This window comes from Neolamprologus multifasciatus, chromosome 3 (genome assembly GCF_963576455.1).
Source record: "Neolamprologus multifasciatus chromosome 3, fNeoMul1.2, whole genome shotgun sequence".
In the NCBI taxonomy this organism is placed as follows: Eukaryota; Metazoa; Chordata; class Actinopteri; order Cichliformes; family Cichlidae; genus Neolamprologus; species Neolamprologus multifasciatus.
This window is the reverse complement of record NC_140441.1, coordinates 1,789,889-1,813,524: the sequence shown is the minus strand read 5'-3', so window position 1 is coordinate 1,813,524 and position 23,636 is coordinate 1,789,889. Positions and strand designations below refer to the sequence as shown.

At 41.0% G+C, this 23,636-nt stretch overlaps 2 protein-coding genes across 3 annotated transcripts; both read left to right on the top strand.

Moving 5' to 3' along the window:
- The first annotated feature begins 2,690 nt into the window (after window positions 1–2,690).
- On the top strand, window positions 2,691–10,725 carry LOC146521008 (uncharacterized). Its single transcript, XM_085154529.1, has 6 exons — window positions 2,691–2,861; window positions 5,071–5,112; window positions 5,201–5,470; window positions 5,569–5,811; window positions 6,731–6,940; window positions 7,047–10,725. The coding sequence occupies exons 1-5, from the start codon at window positions 2,825–2,827 to the stop codon at window positions 6,910–6,912; spliced, it is 774 nt and encodes a 257-aa protein (XP_085010655.1). The 5' UTR covers window positions 2,691–2,824; the 3' UTR covers window positions 6,913–6,940; window positions 7,047–10,725.
- A 655-nt stretch (window positions 10,726–11,380) lies between these two features.
- Window positions 11,381–22,974, top strand: LOC146521007 (uncharacterized). Of its 2 annotated transcripts, XM_085154528.1 has the most exons (7): window positions 11,381–15,045; window positions 20,477–20,518; window positions 20,607–20,876; window positions 20,965–21,072; window positions 21,157–21,198; window positions 22,233–22,508; window positions 22,615–22,974. In XM_085154528.1, exons 1-6 carry the CDS (start codon window positions 15,009–15,011, stop codon window positions 22,478–22,480), a joined length of 747 nt encoding a protein of 248 aa, XP_085010654.1. In that variant the 5' UTR covers window positions 11,381–15,008; the 3' UTR covers window positions 22,481–22,508; window positions 22,615–22,974. The 2 variants fall into 2 exon arrangements, with proteins under 2 accessions (XP_085010654.1, XP_085010653.1); XM_085154527.1 differs by having other exon boundaries at window positions 20,965–21,198.
- The last annotated feature ends 662 nt before the right edge of the window (window positions 22,975–23,636 follow it).

Sequence of the window (23,636 nt, the reverse complement as noted above, 5' to 3'; positions counted from 1 at the left end):
TACTATAAAAAAGAATGGACTCTATATTTAGGCTTTAATGACATTCCTGGAACATCAGCATCTGTCCTCTGGGAAGCAGGGAAAGCTGTGATGAGAGGTAAAATAATCTCTTTCTCATCACATAAAAAGAAAGAACAAAACAAAAATATTCAGGAACTAGAAAAAAACATTATTAGAAAAAGCCTATGTGTCACACCAAGATCAAGAAATATTAAACAAAATATCCAAGACAAAACTAGAATTAAATGAAATTATTAATAAAAAGACTAAATTCTTAGTACAAAGACTTCGCCTGCAAAATTATGAACACAGTAACAAATCTGGACAATTTCTTGCTAACCAGTTAAAAATCAATAAAGAAAAAACAACTATATGTGTTGTTACAGATTTATCTGGCAATACAATATATGATCTTAAAAAAAATAAACAAAATTTTTAGGGATTTCTATGAAACTTTATATTCACCACAAATAAACCCATCTAAAAACAAAATTGATCAATTTCTCGACAACATAACTCTTCCAAAATTATTAGACACCCAAGCAATGGCACTGGATTCACCACTGAAACCAGGTGAACTCCAGGAAGCTCTGATAAGTATGCCCAATAATAAGGCTCCAGGTCCAGACGGTTTTCCAACAGATTTTTACAAAGAATTCTGGACGATTCTAGCACCAGTTTTTCACAGGATGTTGCAGGAAATCAAAGAAAATGGTAGACTACCACCAAATATGAACTCTCCAAATATCAGTCTCTTACTAAAACCAGGCAAAGACCCTGTATTTCCTTCAAGACAATTCTCATTCTAAAGAATTCTGCTCATGTTTACTAGCTGCTTGGTTTATTGGTGACTTTAAATCATTAAACTGTAAATTGTAGATTTCAAATTCTAATTTCTGTTGATCCTTTAATCCTTAGTCTTAAGTGTATATTTATTTTCTTATTCCTTTTACATCTATTTGTTTGGTTTTTTGTACTGACGTAACTGGAGCCTTGTCATCTCATGTCTCTATATACTTCACTGTATATAACTGAGCTCACAATAAAGTTTACTTTGACTTGACTTGTTTAGGAACAGGAGCAAGTTTTAGGAGTGATGGCAGTGTAAACGCTGTCTCCAGGTGGAAAACAGGAGGAGTGATACACCTCCTGCTTTCAGGCCTGCAGGTAACAGGCTGTGATGTCCCCCTTTATCTGATAGACAGGAACTATTTTTTGCAGTGGCACAAATAATTTGTGTGAAATCTTATTTGATGCAGAACAGCTGGTTGTTCTGTAAACAGTTTTAAATGGTTATCAAAAAATACTTTAGCTGCATTTTTAGGTAAATATTATATTAATATAGTATTGTTATTCACAAAACTTTTTTTTTAAATGTACAATTTATATTTGAAGGTGAAAATAAAATCTAATTAATTAAACATGTTTGTGGTTGTTACAGTAAAAAAACAACTTTTTTTCTACTCAGGGTTTATGGGGTTTTCTTTGCCTGATTTTAGATCAGTTGTGTTAATACAGTATGTCAAAATGAAAAAAATAACGGTAAATTCTGATATGTGAGGTTGTGCTGAAAATAATGTGTCAATGGAAAATTGTACTTAGTAGTCAGTATAATCTTTAATGATATAAGTTTGAATATGGTAGAATACTGCATGTAACCATTTGTGTTTAGAAGTATATAGTTGGTCTCATCCTAGGAAGTCTGTAACATTCCAGGGTGTTCTGGCGTTCACCCCCACATCCTGGGAGCATGGGAAAGTCGTACCTTGTTTTATTGTTTTACGTTAGGATTAACGTAGCTATGTCAGTTTTAGTCTAAATGCCTTTTTTACATATAGATGAACTGTTGGACTTTCCAGACCAGCAGGTCAAGGGAAGTCGTTTATGGGGTCACACTCTGACACACACACACACACACACACACACACACACACACACACACACACACACACACACACACACACACACACACACACCACACAAGCACCCACTGAAGTATAAATAAAGACCGGGGCAGTTTCTCATTTGCAAATCTTGGAGCCTCACTCTTGGTGTGTGAGCTCAGGAGGCTGCCCTTGCTAGCAAGAAAATCTGTGTGTTTCTCCTCTCTGATTCTCTGCTGAAGAAGTGTTTTAGAATATATCTCATAACAGAATGATACCAAACAAGACAAAGTAAATAGTTTTTAAAGTTGAAATGTAAAGGAATCATCTAAAGCAGTCAAAAACGGCTGATTATACCCTGGACCCCAGAGAGTGAACCACTGTTTTCTAAGTAACGCAATAGTTACTTTTTCTAGTAATTAGTTACTTTTAAAATATTGTAACTCAGTTACAAACTCAGCTACTTTGTTGAAGAATTACCTAGTAAGTATAACTAATTACTTTTTGAGAGTAACTTGGCCAACACTGCTGATGTTGACCTCTCCAAGTTTGAGTTCTGACTCACTGTCCAATCAAAGCTCTTTGTTTCTCTCCTCACGTTCTTCCAGCAAAGTTTAAGAATGGCTCATGTTGAACCATCTTGATCACATCACTGTAAATTTGTCAGTAATTTTGTCTCCAGTTTTATTTATATTGTGCCAAATCAAAACCTCACGGTACAGAAAGAAAACCTGAAGACTAATCCAATGTGGGCTGTGGTTGGGAGGCCTGTACAGTCTGAGTATGATGCTGGATACTGGTTAACTTGTACCTGTGGGGATCTAGGACAGCTTTTATTGTGGAGGTGCCTCCTGTCAGAGTGGTACAGCTTCCTGTTGAGAGTCTCCTGAGAGGAGGGTGAGGTCCGAGGCAGTGAGGAGCTCTGTAACGGGACAGTGAGGATGAAAATGAGGCTGCTGTCTGTGATCCTGCTGCACGGTAAGAAGAATTTCTCACCTCTGATCCATCACACACTCTGAAGGAGCAGATTTTTCAATGTGTGTGTCTCCTTTAAACAAACACACACAGATGTTTGCAGGGTTTATGTTTTAAAGTTTCTAAAATACCACAGGTGTGGTGGACAGCGGGTTTGTTCCTCTGGGTTTCTAACCTGGATCAGAGTGTGTGTTAATAACTCTGAACTCTGTTAGAGAGTCTTCAAACTTTGAGCTCATCCACATGTAAATGCTCGTTTAGAGCAGTGAGCACAGAGTTTGGAAAAACTTCTTCCAGAGAGAAGGTTGTCATAAACTCTGCTTCTGTGCTCACAAGTCTTTATGCATGAGAGCTGTTTGCCTTTATTTCTATTCATTTATATTTCTGGCTTCATGCTACATGTGCTTTGTTACCGTTTACAGGCTTTATCGATCAGCACCTTCCTTTGACAGTGCTAGAGATCGATTTTGTGCATTTTATGTAAAAAGACTTTGTTTTTTTGGTTTGTTTTTCAAAGGGGAAAGTCTGCACATTCATGTGGACACAAGCCTGTTCATGATAAAAATCAGGGTGATGTGGGGGTGGGATCGACAGTTTCTAATGAAAAGGACACAGAAAGAGAAAGAGAAGGATGAGACAGTTACACTGATAATCCAGACGACTCTCCACTAGTCTGTACTTGTCAAAACTGGCATCTTACATCATGAAACTGTTCTTACACTGTTGTTTTATAACCTGTTCAAAACACTGACATGAGTCCACTATCAGATAAGATCATTAGTAATCTTCACTAAAGCTGTTTCTGTGCTGTGATGAAACCTGACTGAAACTCTTCAAATAAACCATTCCTCTGCAGATGATCTGTTAGCTGTTTGACAACTACTCTTTGACATGAAAGGAAGGTTGGATACTGGCGTATAATTGGCTAAGACTGCTGGGTCTTTGTCGTGGTTCTGTTTTTTGTTTTTTAATTCGTTAGTTCTTAGTTATTTTTGCAACTCTGTGATTTCCCAGCCTTTAGGTTTTTTCTCCTTGCCTCCCTTGTGTTCCTTGTGTAGTGCCATTATGATAATTAATTCTACCAAATCAGTGTTTATCCTTAGCCAGCAGTGTCAGGGATCCCTCAGTGCTGCCTCGGGTCCACTATTCCTCAGTCTGTAATGATAGAGCTATCCTCTGAAAGCTCTGTGCAGTGACCACCCCCCACTTCCCCACTTCTATCTTCTGTATCACCAATAATGATTCAAATTACAAGGTAAAGGAGTTATTAACAGCTTTTTCAAATACTATTTCCTCGACATCATTATCATGTTAGCCAAGAGGAATCTAATCTGTCACTATGCCTTTTCACTAAGAGATGAGGAGTTTCATGATGTCTGTGATGACAGGAGAGGAATGACTTACGATGGTCTGTTTTACGTCTCATGTCTTATCAGACTTAGTTTAAAGCACCGCTTGCCTTACTTGTCCAGACAGAGCCCCAAACTTTGTACGCCATGGTACATCACTACCACTCCATCCAAACACCAGGTATTTACTTACCTGTGTTAGAAAATACTCCAGTAAAAGATGAAGCACTGAAGAAACTTCTTTACTCAATAAAAGTAAATAAGTACAGACTGTGGGATAAATTTTAAGAAAATAAAAATGAGCTCCTTTAAGAAAAACTTGTAACATTGATTATTCCAGGAACTGAACCTTTAAATTAATAAACCGTTACTCCCTTTATGCTCGCTCTTCTTAAGCAGGGCTAGCTAGATGCTGAAGTACTGTGATTTATTGCCCCGCCCACTTTTACCTCTTAAGCACAGTAACGAAGTATTTGTACTTTGGTAATGCCCACCTCTGTTGATGAATCATGCAGGATTTATGCAGTTTTTTTTTTTTGCACTATAAGAGAATGAAGCTCGTACACCAGGGGTGTCAAACTCCAGGCCTCGAGAGCCGGTGTCCTGCAGGTTTTAGATTCCCCCTGGGTCAACACACCTGAAACCAATGATTATTTCATTACCAGACCTCTGGAGAACTTCAAGACATGTTGAGGATGTTACTTAGCCATTTAATTCAGCTGTGTTGGATCAAGGACACGTCTAAATCATGAAGGACACTAGGTCTCGAAGCTTAGAGTTCCCCACCCCTGTAGTACACCCTCACACTTTCTCTGACCCTCAGTGACCTCTGACCTTCAGTGACCTCTGTCCTCCTGTTGCAGGTGTGTGTGTGCTGCATCTCTCTGCACTGACTGTTTCTGCAGGTGAGTCGATGGAAGTGAAAACCATCAGTGAGACTCCAACAAGAACACAAATACATTTACTCTGTGTGTGTATCTGTCTGCCCTTCAGTCTCTCTGAGTGTAACTCCAGATCACAATCAGTTCTTCACTGGTGGTGCTCTGGTGATACTGACTTGTGATTATGATGATGGAATAACAGCTGATGGATGGACAGTGAGGAGGACCACAGGAACACTCACTGAGAGGTGTGGAGTACCTGCAGGCCTTGTTCTTAAAAATTCTCTGTGTCAACTCAAGTTGCGCAACCCCTCTGATGGAGCTTACTTCTGTGAAAGCTCATCTGGACAGCGTAGTGATGAAGTCAACATCATTGTTTCAGGTACAGATGTTCCAGCTGTGTCTGTATGACTCTGTGTGTTGGTGGAAGTCTGTCTCTGTATCACTCTGTTTGTGTCTGGTCTGGTTTGTGTTGGTCAGCTGGTTCCCTGATCCTGGACATCCCTTCATCTCCTGTGTGGACAGGAAGTAATGTGACTCTGCTCTGTAAATCCAGAGATGCTAAACCGGTGAAGTCTTTTTTCTATAAAGACGGGGATATGATTGAACCTGATCCTAAAGAAAATTTGACTCTCACTAATGTACAAAAGTCTCATGAAGGTCTCTACTCGTGCTCCACTGAGGATCATCCACATACTCATGAAAGCAGACTGACAGTCAGAGGTCAGTTCAATGATCTTTCTTATTCAACCTCTTTTCCTTGACTTTAGTAGAAATGTCACAGAGATCAATGAAAGGTGGTAGGTTATATCTTACTTTATCGATACATGTTCACATTCAGGTCACATAAACTAGAAGAGCCAGAGAAAATTATCCCATCATTATAAAGTTTGGAATATTAAAGAAGGAACAAAGAAGTCCATCTTCACTGTGGTGACACAAAACCTCTATTTGACTTTAAAACACTGCTGGATTTACTAAAGAGACTCAGTGTCAGGTTGTGACTGACAGATGTGAACATTAGTTTCTTTTCAGGCCCATATTTCTCTTTCAAGAGGAGAATATTTGAATGAATCACACAAATGTGAGTCACTAAGGTTTAACCGCAGAGAAAAGCACATCTTATAGCTGCTGTGAAAGATACAGGGAGTCTGTTTGGAAAGAGACCATCTCCTCTGCTGATCGGGCCCACCACAGTTGATACACCTGTCCATTGGTATTGTAGGCAGGCTTGCAGTCATGTGTGTGAGGGGAGTACAGGAGAGGACTCAGGACAGGCAGAATCCCTCGATCCAATCGTCTGCAGTTGATCCTGATCTAACTCATTTATTCTATAATGCTGATTTCTGTCAGCGGTCTTCAGATGAATATGAGAGAAGAAGATGGGTACGCCCAGACCGTCACTGCACTCCTCTCAATCCTGTGCCTGATAAAGTCCATAAATAAAGACTTTCATGACAGATAGTCTCAGTGTATCCTCTTCTACAGGAGGCGACACAGGAAAACGTGAAGCTCCTTTCTTTAGTCTTTCAAGAACTCAGACAGCTCTGTGTATCAGTGAGGAAGCTTCCACAGACTACTGGAACTGATGAACTGACCAGATAATAATCTGACTGAACCATCTTTGTCATTGTTCCCACAGATCCTCCTCCTACTGTAAAACCTACCACTACAACCACTACCACTACTACTACTACTACTACTACTACTACTACTACTACCACAACCACTCTTCGTTCTCCTCGTCGTCGCTCTTCTGGCCCTCCTCTCACAGCCTCCATCATGTCAGGTCTGGTTTCTGTGGTTCTCCTGGTTCTGGTTTGAGTTCTGCTCCTTTGGAGGAAGCTAAAAGGTAAGAAGCGTGTCGGCTGAGTCACAGAGCACATACGTGTGGGTGTTAGGAGAGTTCAAAGGTCACCAGATCTGAGCTGTAATTGCTAATGTTTGTCTCTGAACAGGAAAGTCAGGACGCACTCTGCCTTACGGAGCACCTTCTTCCTACTGTCTCATCATTGCCGCCCCCCCCCCCCCCCCCCCCCCCCGAAGCTCCAGTAACCAGTATAAAAGCAGGGGGTGTGTCTTCAGCATGTCAGCTTTGCTGCTGTATCTTTACTGCTGGGCCTGTGATTTTTCATGTTTGGATTTATTATGCAGCACTTTGTGGTTGTTTTTAAAAGTGTTTTTAACCCTTTAAGAACTACCATTGAACCAATTCCGCCAGAGCTTTTCTTTATATTTTTACATGCTGTAGAGTGCCATTTCGGGGAGCATTTCAAGTTACTGTACACCAATACAACCATTATAGCCCAGATTTTAATAATATGTCTGCATTAAGTGCATAGTAATTACATAAATTGCAAAAAAAGTGCAACAAACTACAAAAAAAATTGAAAATCGTTTCTTTTTTTTTTGTTAACATATATTTCTAGTTAGAGAAATTTAAGATGCTTATTCCTCAAAACTGTAAATACAAAAAAGTTGCACAAAATAGTTTCCCACCACAGGAAATTTATTTTGAGTGTCTTCATAGTTTTATTTTTGAAATACACCAATTTTTATATATTGTAGGAAAAACGAAAACAAGTATTATAATGCAAATTTGCAAAAAAAATAGTTTATTTTGATGCATACGCTTTTTCCAGCAGTACAATTTGAATTCTAAGCATCCCAGAAACGACACAGAAAGTCATAAAGTCAAACATAACTTTTAAAAACACCAGTATAGGCTTAGAAGGCCCTGATGGTAACAAACTACATTTCCGCAAAAATGACATCACTTCCGGTTTCGGGCAGGTCATGGCGGATATGCGATAGTTCGCGCTGATGAACATAGGAAGTGTTACAAACAGCTGATCGGATCGGCAAAGCGTGTTTCTGGGATATTATGTTTTTGTTGCTGCAAGTGCTTTTTATGGAGTTTTTGCAAAGCTATAGGACAAGCTGATGGCATAATATGTAAGTACAACTCCTCCGGTTTCATATGCAAAAAAAAATATTGCGCTATCTTACATGGTTGCAGTGCTACCGGGATTTAAAAATAGTTAGGCAAAACGGAGTGTGCCCGCTCCGACCGGCTTTAAAGGGTTAACTAAAATATTTTGGGATGTTTAAAGGTTTCCCTGCAGTTCTGCAATGACTTGTATTTTCAGACATGACAGCTGTGACTATGTGTGTATTACACAGGTTTTGCGCTTTAATAATAAACTATTAAAGTTTCTCACCACAAACACATTAATGTCTGAGTCTTTGCTCAAGGTTGCTGGAGAACAGCTGGTCTCCAAGCACAGCACCATGATGGGTGGCAGTCAGTAGAAAATGTGGAGATCAGGGAAATATTTTACTGCTACTATTCATAGCCATCATCATTACCGTTACATTAATTATCATTTCATCAAAGCATTTATTCAATAGATTACACATGTTCTTAGTTAAGATTATTACACCTATCACAGAGAGCTTCTGTCTGGTATAAGGTTAGAAGCATCAACGGGCGGGGTGAGGCTGAGTGCGTTGGAGGTCGAGACACACACATACAAACAGTAGTTAGACTCATAGACTCATGTTTAGGTAACAGTTTGCAAAAGCTTGTGACTGCAAAATTGTGTCTGCCTAAGGGACAGTTTGTTCCAGGAGATAAGCGAGAGTTAGAAGATAAATAGGAAGCACCTGGCCTTGAGACGGAGAAGATGTCCTTTGAAATGTGTCAAAAGTCGTCAACAGAACATTTGTGGTGTTGAAACTTATGCATGTATTGTATCTGCTTTGACGCACGAGGGGGCGTCATAAATAATACCCTGATGTTATAAAAACAACTGCTTGTGTATCATTGGGCGGAGATCGATGCTGTCAGTGTGCAGTGTTCATCTCCCCACGCGTGTGTTCATTAAAATCATTGTTTGACCGAAGCTCTTCTGGACCATTATTGTTTTTGTGCTCACCCTCAATATTTGAACTCGTAACAAAAACAAACACATTAGAAGACGTTTCTGATCATCAGTGGGATGATATGTGATTAAGACTGTTAAATGAATGTTAGGCTATCACTGATAAGAATGAAATAAATCGTGATATACAGCAACAGATTGATTGCGGTTTTATTTTGCATTCTGACCAGATGAGGCCAATTTTAACCGCCTATTGAACCTCATCATTAAAAGGTAAAATGTTGCATCTTTTGGTCTGGTTTTAGTTTCTGGAGAGTGCTAACATTCTTGATGTGTTGATGTTGGGCCCTGAGGAGGACAGAATAAAATAAAAACACAAAACACACATTGTAAATATGATACTCACTAAGATCATTTCCTTTAATCTTGACTGATCTTTTCAATTTCAAATGTCCTTAATTAACTAGTTTCAAATAGAAGCTCCAGTAACCACTATAAAAGCAGGGAGTGTGTATTTGGAGAGTTTGCTGTGCTACTTTCGATTTTTAAAAGTTGTCCTTCAGCTCTGCACTGACTTATTACCTGACATTATCAGTAAATCCAGTAAAGTGTAAAGCAAGGGATTACTATGGCAAAAAAGTAATTAAATTACATACTGCTTGAAGGTGTTCCACTGAGACCCATTGTTAGCAGCATGAACTCAGCCACTTACAACATTTCAAAACACCTTGCTAGAACCAACTTCACCCCCGAACAGATTTGCACAATGTTAGACCTCTGCCTTACCTCCACAATATTTCAAATATAATGATGGTTTCTACAGACACAAACATGGATGTGCCATAGGCTCCCCGGCGTTACCTATTGTAGCCAACCTTTACATGGAGGAAGTGGAAAGAAGGGCTCTTGTCTTTTTTAAAGGGAGAGTACCTAGCCACTGGTACAGATATGTAGATGACACCTGGGTCAAAATTGTTGGAGTGTTTTTTGATAAAAGCTGTCATTGTTGTCATTAAAACTGTAAATCTTCTCCCAAACTGCATGTTCAGATATTTTCTTCATGTGAGGAGACTCGTCTCCTGGGGTGACAAACAGAAGTCTTTATCACTGTAATAATAATAATAATGATAGATTGCATTTATAAAGCGCTTTTCTAGACACTCAATGCTTTTTACAATTCCACTATTCATTCACTCTCACATTCAAACACTTGTGAAGGCAACCGCAGTTGTAGCCACGGCTTTTAATGTTTGGTGGGAAACGCTCTAGCGCACCCTGTAATACGGGATGATATGCACTGGATTTTTGATGCTTTATGCCAAGCGATTTTAAGACCTGAGCAAGTATCTTGGACATGAAGTTAGACCCTTGGTGTGTTTGAACAGATTTAGGCATACCGAAAGTGAAGAAAAAGTTCACTTAGGCTCTGACAACAGCTTTGAATTTGAGAGTGCGTAATGGAATAGCCTCGGGGAAGCATGTGGCGGCGCACATCAAGGTCAAGACGTATCGATGTCCTGACTTCGTTTTGGGAAGTGGACCTACACAATCAATGATTATGTACTCAAATGGTTCCCCTAAAACCGGGATTGGATGCAATGGAGCAGGAAGAATAACCTGGTTGGGTTTTCCACTGACCTGCCAAATGTGGCAAGAACAGCAGTACTTGGTTGCATCAGTCTTTAACCCTGGCCACAAAAAAGTGATGCAGAATACAATGATAAGTTCTTTTAATTCCTAAATGTCCGGAGAAACTGTCAAGGATATATATATCTGTATATATGTATATATATATCTGTATATATATATATATATATATATATATATATATATATATATATATATATATATATACAGATATATATACATTTATACATACATATATATATATATCTATATATCTATCTATATATATATACATATATATACATATATATACATATATATATATATATATATATTAGAGATATAGATATAGATATATAGATATATATAGATATAGATGTGTGTGTGTGTGTGTGTATAACTAGACTTTATGCATAATATGTAAGGTGTGGCTATATAAATATATGTACAACTCTGTGTATATGTGTTTATGGGCAGGCATGCAATGTAGTGACAAGGATTGACAAGAACTACCATGGTGTATTGTACGCTGCAAGTAAGGAAGGAAAGTAGCCTTGCAGGGAAGGAAAGACCTGAATCTCTCATGGTTGGGGGTTGGGGGAGGGTGTCTTTGCACAACAAAAGCAGGAGAACAATGGAGCTGAAGACCTGTGAAAATCTCAGCGGGGTGCCAAGAGGTGTTAGGGTCGGGGGGGGAATTTACGCAAATCTGCGCAGGCTAGTAAATCTAGTAGTAGGGACTGCAGCAGGGAAAAAAAGGCTCAGTAATTCTAGTGTTAAACAAATTTGCCACCAACAACAAATCTGCCTTTGTGCATCGATCCAACTTATCCATGGTGGGTTTTTGTGCAAAATCATTCACATCAAAAGTCATTGTGGCTAGCTCACACCCTACCCTACAAGCCAAACTGCCAACCAAAAGTTGTAGGCAACCTACAAAACACAATGAGCAAAAATGCAGAGACTGTTAAAGACACAGACAGGCAGAACAAAAAACAACCACCAAGACACATTATGGCCGGGGCCGTGACAATTGTTTTACAGCTTCACTTCCATGTGTTCCTCATCCTTAAAAGCAAGCGCCAAGGATGCTAATTTCTCCCTGAAGACAAGAAATGCAGTTCAATAGCAACAACATGTCAGGCCAAGAGACAACAGCATTGTCCTGAGCAGTGAGAGACTAAGCAGCAGGAGTATGGGCAAAAGTAATCTGCAAGGAAGAGAAAAACACCATCATCATGACTGGATGGATGGAGATACGTTTCCAACAAGCTGCAACTTCACTGTGCATGAAAAGGCCTTGACAAAGACTGTCTAAGTTTGACATTTGCCATGTTCAGAGTGAAATGGCAATAGGAAGAGACAGTGGGATGGAACAGAACAAAGCTGAAAAGGAGAACTGCCACTGGACTGCTGTAAAAGGGGGAGGAGACCACAGTGGAAGGAGCAGGTGAGGACACAGAGGAAAGCTTTTGTTTAGTGTGGGAAATACAAAATTGGGTTAGCGAACCTGTGAAAAAGAAAAAATGACTGCCTTGAAATGGGAAAATTGAGTGTCTTCGAGCGCCACAAATTAGGACAGGTACACAAAATCACACACACAAACAGAAAAGGCATTAATCCAATGCAAAAATCAAAACCCAAGAATTGGAATCCTTCAGTGCTAAAATTAACGCTGTGGATAAAAATTCGACAATGTCCAGGATATATTTCTGCTGTAGCTTGATAGCTGATGTTTCTTCAGTTAAAAAGTCCAGTGACTTTTTGATGTCCTCAATTTCCTCAGCGGTCGGCGTTCTCTTAGGCCCCATTTAGTTTGTTGTCTCGCTCGCTCCATTACGTGTATCTGCGTCACACTGCGTCACAGCAGGTTTCTCTGGTCACTCAAAGTGTCTGCGGGGATCAGCATACCAAACTGAATGTGCTCTCCAGAAGCTGCCAACCAGCTTGTGTTCCCTCTAAGCCTGAAAGAAAAAATAAGGAACACACACATGTAAAGGAAGCACTTAAAACATGCGGTTATCCTAATTGGGCTTTCATGAAGTCAGCAAAGATGCACAGAAAAGAAGATCAAACACCAACTAGGGAGGACAAGAAAGACAAACACAACATTGTCATTGTCATCCCCTTTGTAGCCAGTGTATCAGAAAAACTCGGGAGAGTTTTCTCCAGGCACAACATCCCACTGTACTTCAGACCCAGCAACACACTCAGACAAAAAGAAATCATTTTAATTATGCAACACCTTCGATTTGATGACAAGGACACGCCTACAGAATGGGTGAAACCAGACAAATTTGCGGCGATCTCCGATATCTGGACACGCTTCAACGAGAACTATGCTAAGAGTTTCACTACAAGAGAACACGTGACCATAAATGAACAGCTGTTCCTACCAAGGTCCATTCACACAGTATATCGCAACCAAGCCAGACAAATTTGGGATCAGGTTCTGGATGGCCACGTATTTGAAGACCAAATATGTCTGCAGGGCATTTCCTTACTTGGGAAATGACCCCAGTCGTCAGAAGGGAGAGAGGCGGGCAGAGAATGTGGTCATGAAACTGATGGAGCCATTTTTGGATGATGAGAGAAATGTCACAATGGACAATTTATTCACCTCACTGTCGCTCAGACTGCTGCAGAGCAAACATTACTGGGCACGGTGAATAAAGTCTGCTGTTCTGGGGATCCATCCCATCTGACAAACCATCCTACCCATTGTTTCTGTGCATGCGCACAACAGGATATTAAGTGCTAAACCCTCCTACCTGTGTGAATTTTGGCTAAAAAAATCCTCTGATGGCTAAAATTAAGTGCCAAACCATCCTACCTTTGTGAATGTGACCTACAAGCACACTTTCACAGCTAAAATTCAGTGGCAAATCATCCTACCTTTGTTAATAAGAACTAGAAACATACCCTGATGGGTGAAATTAGTCCAGTTAGTCTTTATTAGTCCAGTTAGTGTTTATTAGAGTCACTGCAGAAAAGTGGACAGTGCAAACAAAAGCAGCAAAAATAAAAACTGTAATGTAGTGACAGGGATTGACAAGAACTAATATTGCACATAGAAACTACGACGGTGTATTGTATGCTGCAGGTACTTTGTTGTAGGGTGTGACAACGATTGGAAGTCAAGACCTTCTGACCTTCTGGTTATTATTATTTGCAACCTATTTCTGAAACTTCTGGATAAACAGACACTCACTCGAGAACGAGATCGCACAGCGCTCACATCCATGATCCTGGGTCAGTGACCCAGCGTTTTGAGTTATTATTTTCTAGTTTATTCTGATTTTGTATTAATTCTTTAGGTTTGATATTCATGTCTTATTATCCCTAACTGTGTCTTCCCTCTGTGTTCTGTTCATGTCCCCGAGTAGTTTTGTTTTTGTAAAACAGTCTGAGTTTCCTATTTTACTTTGTAGGTCTGTGTCTTATCTTTTGAATTAGGTTCAGCGTGCTCCCCTCCTGTGTGTCATTCCCTCATTACCCTCATGTGTATATATAGTGGGTGTCAGTCTGTGCTCCTCGTTGGTTCGTCTGCATTACTCTGTGTTATTTTGGTGTTTCTCCATTTCTCTCTGCTCCTTACCTTGTGTCCTCACTTTGTGTTATGATTTCTGGTTTGGTTTTTAGTTTTTCCAGTTTAGGTTTCACTTGTCACTTTGCAACACTGTAAATAAACTACACTCGCATCTCCACCGCTGTCTGCAACTTGAGTCCTCCTTCTCTCCACCACACGACTGCTGCCCTAGCTGTGACAGTAGTGCTATTTTTGGGAGCATTTCAAGTTGCTATACATCAATACAAGCATTATAGCCCAAATTTTAATATTATATATGCATTGAAAAAAATGCAATAAACTACAAAAAAATAGAAATTTGTTTCGGTTTGGGTTTTTTTTAAAAAATGCCTGGAGAAAAAACACTTTTGTTCTGTCTCTTTATCTTTCTCCTGCATCTTGCTGTCGAAGCCCAGCCACAATGTGAAAGAAGATTATAACCTGAATGTCCTTATTTGTTTTTGAAACACATTTTTTAAAATAATTGTTTATTTTTTCACTGCATACCAAGATGCATAAGAAAGTTGTATCCTACCCAGGGAAAATCTCTGTCGTGTTCCGCACTTGGACACCTTCTCCACAAGACGTCAGATGAAACTAGATGGATTAATAATATCATTGATCCCTGTAGGGAAAGTCCTCTCAGCATATAACCTATTCAATCTGTGAAGCAATGGGCAGCCACCAATCTAGCACCCAGCGAGACTGGCACAGGTGTATATCTAGGACAGCTTTTATTATGGAGGCGCCTCCTGTCAGAGTGGTACAGCTTCCTGTTGAGAGTCTCCTGAGAGGAGGGTGAGGTCCGAGGCAGTGAGGAGCTCTGTAACGGGACTGTGAGGATGAAAATGAGGCTGCTGTCTGTGATCCTGCTGCACGGTAAGAAGAATTTCCAACCTCTGAACCATCACACACTCTGAAGGAGCAGATTTTTCAGTGTATGTGTCTCCTTTACACACAGAGATGTTGGCAGGGTGTCAGGATGTGTGTTCAGCCTCTGTGTGCTTGGATTTTCTGAAAGTTTCTAAAATTCCACAGGTGTGGTGAACAGCGGGGAACATTGCTCACAAGCCTTTATGCATCAGAGCTGTGTGCCTTTATTTGGCTACATGTGCTTTGTTACTGTTTACAGGCTTTATTGATCAGCACCTCCTGTGACGGTGCTGGAGATCGATTTGTGCATTTTATGTAAAAATACTTTTTTTTTTCTTTTTTTTTCCCCAATGGAAAGTCTGCACGTTCATGTGGACACAAGCCTGTTCATGATACAAGTCGGGGTGATGTGGGGATGGGATCGACAGTTTCTAATGAAAAGGACACAGAAAGAGAAAGAGAAGGATGAGACAGTTACACTGATAATCCAGACGACTCTCCACTAGTCTGTACTTGTCAAAACTGGCATCTTTCATCATGAAACTGTTCTTACACTGTTGTTTTATAACCCGTTCAAAACACTGACATGAGTCCACTATCAGATAAGATCATTAGTAATCTTCACTAAAGCTGTTTCTGTGCTGTGATGAAACCTGACTGAAACTCTTCAAATAAGCCATTCCTCCACAGATGATCTGTTAGCTGTTTGACAACTACTCTTTCAAGGATTTTAGATACGAAAGGAAGGTTGGAGATTGGCCTATAATTGATCCCACCATCTAGATTTATAGACTACAGCAGGAAGGACTTCCTTAAGCTTTCTTTATGGCAGCAAGGTTTAATCAGTCTGAGGGACGAGGAGCTCTGCTGCCTCAGCAGTAAGGATGGTGATGGTCGTCCATGTTGAAGAGCAGTTTGTTCAGTGACCTCTGACCCTCACTGGCTCAAGACATACTAAATAACTCATCACAGCGCTGCAAGCTAACCTGTTTATCCTGCACTAAACTACCCATGATTTTCATGTATTACTGGAAGAACATAAAATAAGCAGTGTACGGAATACATGTACCGCCGTTACGTATTTAAAATACAAAATATGAGTAACTGTATTCCGTTACAGTTACCGTTTAAAAAGGTGGTATTTAGAATACAGTTACTTTGTTGAAATAAATGGATTACACGGCAGTATTTTCCTGTTTCATATTGTGGCGGGTCAGGATTGTTTGGGTTTTGTTTGACAGCTACGTTCTGTTGTTCCAGGTGGCAGCGTTATGATTGCCGTGGTTATAGGGTGACGCACTCTCTCTGCGACTGTGTTTTTCCTGGGAGAGAGAGCGGCTTTTTGTTGTTGTTGTTGTGCTATGCTAACAGACAGAGTGTTACAGGCATTGCCCTAAAGGATGTAGCCTCATGGGTAGTGTAGTCTGTGCTGCAGGGAGAATGGACTGCCATACCTGTTGTGTCTGTAAGCGAGGGAGGGAGAAAAAGGAGAGTGGAAAAGTAGGAGGTCTCATCAAGCAGAGCTCTGCTCCTTCCTTCAAACTATCGTCCAATATCCCTTATTAATGTAGACCTTAAAATAATCTGCAAAGCTCTCTCAAAAAGATTAGAGAAAATAACCCCCCTTTTAATTCATCTTGACCAAACTGGTTTCATAAAAGGTCGGCACTCATCAACAAATACACGTAGATTACTTAATTTAATAGACTACTCATGCAGTAAAAACATTGAAACCATAATATTTTCTTTAGATGCAGAAAAAGCATTTGACAGAGTTAACTGGAAATTACTATTTGCAACTTTACACAAGTTTGGTTTTGGATCCTCTTTCATAAACTGGTTAAAAATATCATATAACTCCCCAACAGCTTTTGTCAGAACAAATGACCAAACATCCTCCAGCTTCTGTCTCCTGAGGGGCACCAGACAGGGATGCCCACTCTCCCCTTCACTGTTTGCAATTTTTATTGAGCCACTAGCAGCAGCAATTAGACAGGCTACAACAATTAAGGGCATAAAATGTAAGAATGTAAAACATAAAATCAGCCTTTATGTGGATGATGTGTTACTTTTTCTCCAAAATTCACAAACTAATCTCTCTGGGTTAATTGCATTGATAAATTCTTTCTTAAGTGTCTCAGATTATTCAATTAACTGGTCAAAATCTACAGTTCTTCCGATTAATTGCTCCTTCCATAATTCTTCTCCTTCCCCACTGCAATCTGGAAATAAAAAATATTTAGGTATCAATGTCTCTCCTAAACTTTCAGAATTAACGAAATTAAACCACATCCCACTTTTAAAGACAGTAGAAGGCGATCTGGCTAGATGGAAATCTTTACCCATATCACTCACGGGAAGGGTCACCGCTATAAAAATGATGGTCTTGCCAAAAATAAACTGATGATCCCAAATAAGCCATCACAAGATTGGTTCAGATCTCTAGACTCGTATATTTCTAAATTCCTTTGGAAAGATAAACCCCCGCGTATCAGCTTAAAAACATTACAAAGGACCAAGGATAAAGGAGGATTAGATCTGCCTAATTTAATCACTATTTTTTAGCCAACAGGCTTCAGTTCATCTCTAGATGGTTTAAACACACCCTCTTAGATGAACCTTGGATAGATGTAGAACAGGCACTATGTAATAACCTAGAAATTTCAGACCTACCATTTATCAGCTCAAACATCAAACGACATGAATGCTTTAAAAGGATCAACATCAGCTCTTCTCTGACAGCATGGTGGGAGTTTCTAAAAATGACAGAGTCTTCATTAATCCCATGCAAACATACACCTATCTGGAACAACCCTGACATATTACAAAACAATAATATGATAAACCTTCCAGATTCGAGTTGCAAAGGAATTAAATACTTGGAACATATATTGGAAGGAACAGCCTTTATTTCATTTGACAGACTAGTTACACAATATGGGATCAACAAGAAACGAATTTTGGAATATCTACAAATTAAATCCATAGTAAAAAAAAAATTAATCCCAGTGAAGCTGAATTACAAAGACCACCAAGTGTGGTACAGTTTATTGTCTAAAATATACAGAACACTTTCTAAAATAGATGAATCAATATCCCTTCCTATTGCAAAATGGGAAGCAGATTTATCGATCAGCTTAGACCCAAACCTTTGGTCTCAGATATGCTTAAAAACCTTTCAATGGATCAGAAATCCCAGTTTGCAATTAATACAATCCAAAATATTACACAGAGTGCACTATACTGGTCATAGGATGTTCAAGATGGGCTATACACCTTCCAACAACTGCTCACACTGCACAGCAAATACACCGGACAATTACATTCACGCTCTTTGGTTCTGTCCACCAGTTCAGAAGTTTTGGCGCGAGGTATGTGAAGACTTATCAAAGTGTCTAAAATGTAACATTCCAACTTCCCCTTTAGTGTGTTTGTTGGGCAGCTTGGATGAGGTCACTGCAGAAATAAACACAGCCCACGTTGTTTTTACAGCCCTATGCATTGCGAAGATGGTCCTCATTTACTGGATAAATAAAAAATAATCTTAATTCTAACCAATATAAAAACCATCTAATAGATCATATTAGTCTTGATACAGCCTCTGCCATCACATTTGATCAATCCCTTTGGGCTCTTTTGATCGGCTTCATCACCTAGTGAGGGTGGGGGGTCATGGTTTGGTCCTGCCTTCACTATGTGAAACCTGGCCCCACTCCACACATAAGGTGGGGCCAGGTTTCACAATGAACTCACCCGAAACTCTGGCTGATTGGGACCCACACCCAGTTCCACACCTTGGCTCAGGCGATTAGAGGATCATCAGGGGGTCCTTTTGTCCCTCTGTGGGGGGGACACTCCCACTAGGGTTATATCTGGGACTCTCCACCATTTGACCTTAGAACTGAAGAAGCCTCTCGGATGAAGGTGAAACGTCTTCAAGTAACTTAAAGAAGTCCAGACGCTTTTCTTTGCAAGCTCCTTTGACTACGATGACCTGGATGACTGAGAACCTTCACAGACACACAGCAACACTACATATGAGCAGGCGTAGGGAGGTTTGGGGTCTTCACTCACCCCGGTTTTGTTAGCCATCAGGGGGGGCTGGAAGGAGGTGCTGGCCGTCAGATTGGGGTCTGGGATGCGGGGCCTCCCTGCTACTGCAGATAAGGAGGTGGTCCACTTGCCTCCACCGCAGAGAGAAGGGTTACATCTCCTGGGTCTAGGTGCGTCTTGCCCCTCTGGGGGCGGGGCTACCTGGACCTGGGATATAGAGTATGTTTGGGGAGTGTGACTGTCTGTGCAGTGTCTATTTGTGTCTGTCTACACGTTGGGTGAGTGCCGAGTATTTGGTTGTGTATAAGGGGGTGGGAATGCAGGTTTGTGTTCGCGTGCGCCTGTTCGTTTGTGTCTATATGTCAGGTCAGGTCTTAGACTCAACCTCTGTGGGTACATCTCAGGCCCTCCAAAGTACGCAGGCCTATCTCCCCTCACCACACTCCCTGCCGGTGGCTGATGCTGGTCATTGTCGACTGGGGCTGGGCGCTCATGTATGTACCGGCTCACTCCTGGTGGCCGATTGGCGGGGCCTGGCGCCTGTGGCCCGGCTGGGCCCCTTCCGGGGGGTGGGGTGCCCTCAGGCCTCTGGCCTCTGGGCCTGAAGCTCAGTTCTCTCTGGCACAGCTGGCTGCCGGCAGAGCCCGCGGGCACGCCACTGCAACCCCCTCTGGCCTCTGCTCCATAGCTGCAAGGTGACCTCTCGTTTGGGGCTCTACTCAGCTCTTCCCAGGAGGGTGGCACGGTTCCCCCCCTTTTTGGTGGTCCTCCTCAGGTCCTCGTACTCTGGGGCCTCTGGATGTCTTGGGCCTGGATCTCCTCCATACCTGCTTCATGCCCTGGGGGACGGGGCTATGGCTCCCCACACTCCCTAGCAGATCGTCACATGGAGAAACCTTTGGAATACAAGCATGCTGATCCACACAGGTGTTCACAGACGCGGACTACACCTTTGTTGGCTGCTGCCTCAAAGCACATTGTGCGCTGTCTATCTTGCGTGCTGCACAATATCGTTTAATATTTAGTATCTACTGTTATCTACTGCTAGCTAGTTTATTGTGATGGTGCTGTATTTATTATGTTGCTCTTTTTTTGTTTGCTTTCTCTTCTGTTTTTTTTTTCTCCATACAGGTGATCCAGGTGTTTTGTTTCTTTTTCTTGATTGATTGATGATGATTAGTTCATTACCAGGCCTCTGGAGAACTTCAAGACATCTTGAGGAAGTTACTTAGCTATTTAAATCAGCTGTTTTAGAGGACACATCTAAATCATGAAGGACACTAGGTCTCAAGGCCTGAGTTCCCCACCCCTGTAGTACACAGTCACACTGTCTCTGACCTTCAGTGACCTCTGACCTTTAGTGACCTCTGTCCTCCTGTTGCAGGTGTGTGTGTGCTGCATCTCTCTGCACTGACTGTTTCTGCAGGTGAGTTGATGGAAGTGAAAACCATCAGTGAGACTCCAACAAGAACACAAATACATTTAGTCTGTCTGTGTATCTGTCTATCCTTCAGTCCCTCTTAGTGTAAATCCAGATCAAAAGCAGTTTTTCGGTGGTGGTGGTCTAGCGATTCTGACTTGTGTTGATGGTGATGGAAAAACAGTTGATGAATGGACAGTGAAGAGGACCACAGGAACACTCACTGAGATGTGTGGAGCAGCTGCAGGCCTTGTTATTATAAAGTCTCAGTGTCAACTCAAGTTGCGCAACCCCTCTGATGGAGCTTACTTCTGTGAAAGCTCATCTGGACAGCGTAGTGATGAAGTCAACATCATTGTTTCAGGTACAGATGTTCCAGCTGTGTCTGTATGACTCTGTGTGTTGGTGGAAGTCTGTCTCTGTATCACGCTGTTTGTGTCTCTGTTGGTCAGCTGGTTCCCTGATCCTGAAGGCCCCTTCATTTCCTCTGTGGACAGGAAGTAATGAGATCCTGCTCTGTCAATTCAAAGATCTGGGGAACTTTTCTTTATATAAAGATGGTGAGAAAATGAGATCTGATCATGAAGGAAAGTTGACTCTCATTAATGTTCAGAAGTCTGATGAATGTCTCTCCTCGTGCTCAGCTGGTGGTAATGAGACTTGTCAAAGCAGACTGACAGTCAGAGGTCAGTGCAATGATCTTTCTAATTCACCCTGTTTTCCTTGACTTTAGTAGAAATGTCAAACAGATCAATGAAAGGTGGTAGGTTATATCTTACTTCATCAATACATGTTCATATTCAGGTCACATAAACTAGAAGAGCCAGAGAAAATTATCCCATCATTATAAAGGTTGGAATATTAAAGAAGGAACAAAGAAGTCTTCACTGTGGTGACACAAAACCTCAATTTGACATTAAAACACTGCTGGATTTACTAAAGAGACTCAGTGTCAGGTTGTGACTGACAGATGTGAACATTAGTTTCTTTTCAGGCCCATGTTTCTCTTTCAAGAGGAGAATATTTCAATGAATCACACAAATGTGAGTCACTAAGGTTTTAAGTGTACACCTTACTGTAAATTGCACTAAAGCAACCGCAGAGAAAAGCACATCTTATAGCTGCTGTGAACGATACAGGGAGTCTGTTTGGAATGAGACCATCTCCTCTGCTGATCGGGCCCACCACAGTTGATACACCTGTCCATTGGTATTGTATGTCGGCTAGCAGTGGTGTCTGTGTGAGGGGAGTACAGGAGAGGACTCAGGATGCAGCCATGTAGAGCTGCTGTACTGAGAGAATAGTGGATATTTTATTCAAGCAATTTATCAGTGAATATGCAAAAGTTTAATCAGGCAGAATCACTCGATCCAATCGTCTGCAGTTGATCCTGATCTAACTCATTTATTCTATAATGCTGATTTCTGTCAGCGTTCTTCAGATGAATATGAGAGAAGAAGATGGGTACGCCCAGACCGTCACTGCACTCCTCTCCATCCTGTGCCTGATAAAGTCCATAAATAAAGACTTTCATGACAGATAGTCTCAGTGTATCCTCTTCTACAGGAGGCGACACAGGAAAACGTGAAGCTCCTTTCTTTAGTCTTTCAAGAACTCAGACAGCTCTGTGTATCAGTGAGGAAGCTTCCACAGACTACTGGAACTGATGAACTGACCAGATAATAAACTGACTGAACCATCTTTGTCATTGTTCCCACAGATCCTCCCACTGATCCTCCTTGTACTGTAAAAGCTCCTCCTTCTTCTACCCCTAAAACAACCACTCATACTATCAGTACAACAACCCCTCATACTACTAGTAAAAAAACTCCTTGTGCTACCAGTAAATCAATAAAGGAAGTTGAGGAGGACGGGTGGTACTGGTACTGGTCCCCATCCTCTGGCCCTCCTCTCACTGCCTCCATCATGTCAGGTCTGGTTTCTGTGGTTCTCCTGGTTCTGGTTTGAGTTCTGCTCCTTTGGAGGAAGCTAAAAGGTAAGAAGTGTGTCGGCTGAGTCACAGAGCAAATACATGTGTGTGTTAGGAAACTTCAAAGGTCACCAGATCTGAGCTGAAATCACTGATGTTTGTCTCTGAAGAGGAAAGTGAGAATACACTCTGCCTTATGGAGGACCTTCATCCTACTGTCTCTGATTGGCTGTTGTTCTGTGACATCATTGGTCCCCCCTGAAGCTCCAGTAACCAGTATGAAAGCAGTGGGTGTGTCTTTGCTTTTGTATCTTTACTGTCGGCGTGGGATTTTTCATGTTTGGTCTTATTATGCAGCACTTTGTGATTGTTTTTAAAAGTGCTTTTAAGTAAAATATTTTGGGATGTTTAAAGGTTTTCTTGCAGCTCTACAATGACTTGTATTTTCAGACATGACAACTATGACTGTGTGTGTATTACACTGTTTCTGTTTTGTAATCATAAACCATTAAAGTCTCTCACCACAAACATATTCATGTCCAAGTCTTTGTTCAAAGGAACCCTGACTTCTGGAGAAGGGCACAGCACAATGACAGGGTTGCAGTCAGTAGAAAAAACACACTAGTAGATGTTCCTGCTCATCAGTGGGATGATATGTGATTAAGACTGTCAAATGAATGTTAAGCCAGCCACTGGCCACGCCCACAGTGCCTCAGCTCACCATCATGTTGACTGTTAAGGTAAAATATGACGTCTTTCGATCTGGTTTACTTCCTGGAGGGTGCTAACTTTCTTCAGTGTCTCTGAGTCATGTTGATGATGGGCAGTGAGGAGGACCAAATAAAAAACATAACACATTGTAAATGTGATACCCACTAAGATCATTTCCTTTAACTTTGACTGATCTTTTCATTTTAAAATGCCCTAAATTCACTAGTTTAAACTACAGGCCTGGTATCATAACTGTAGTGTGAGCGGTGTTTGCCTGTACTGTACGTGAGCTTAAACCCCCATCTTTCTTCTTCTACTGGAATATTGTGAAATCTACTGTAGCATCATGCTTCCATCTGCAGACGATCAAGCTTGATTTGAACTTGTTTTTTAAAGAGGTTCCTGTTTGGGCATTCTGTGAGGAGCTTGCATGTCCTCCCACAGTCCACAGATATGCATCTGAGGTCAACTGCTGAGCTGCAT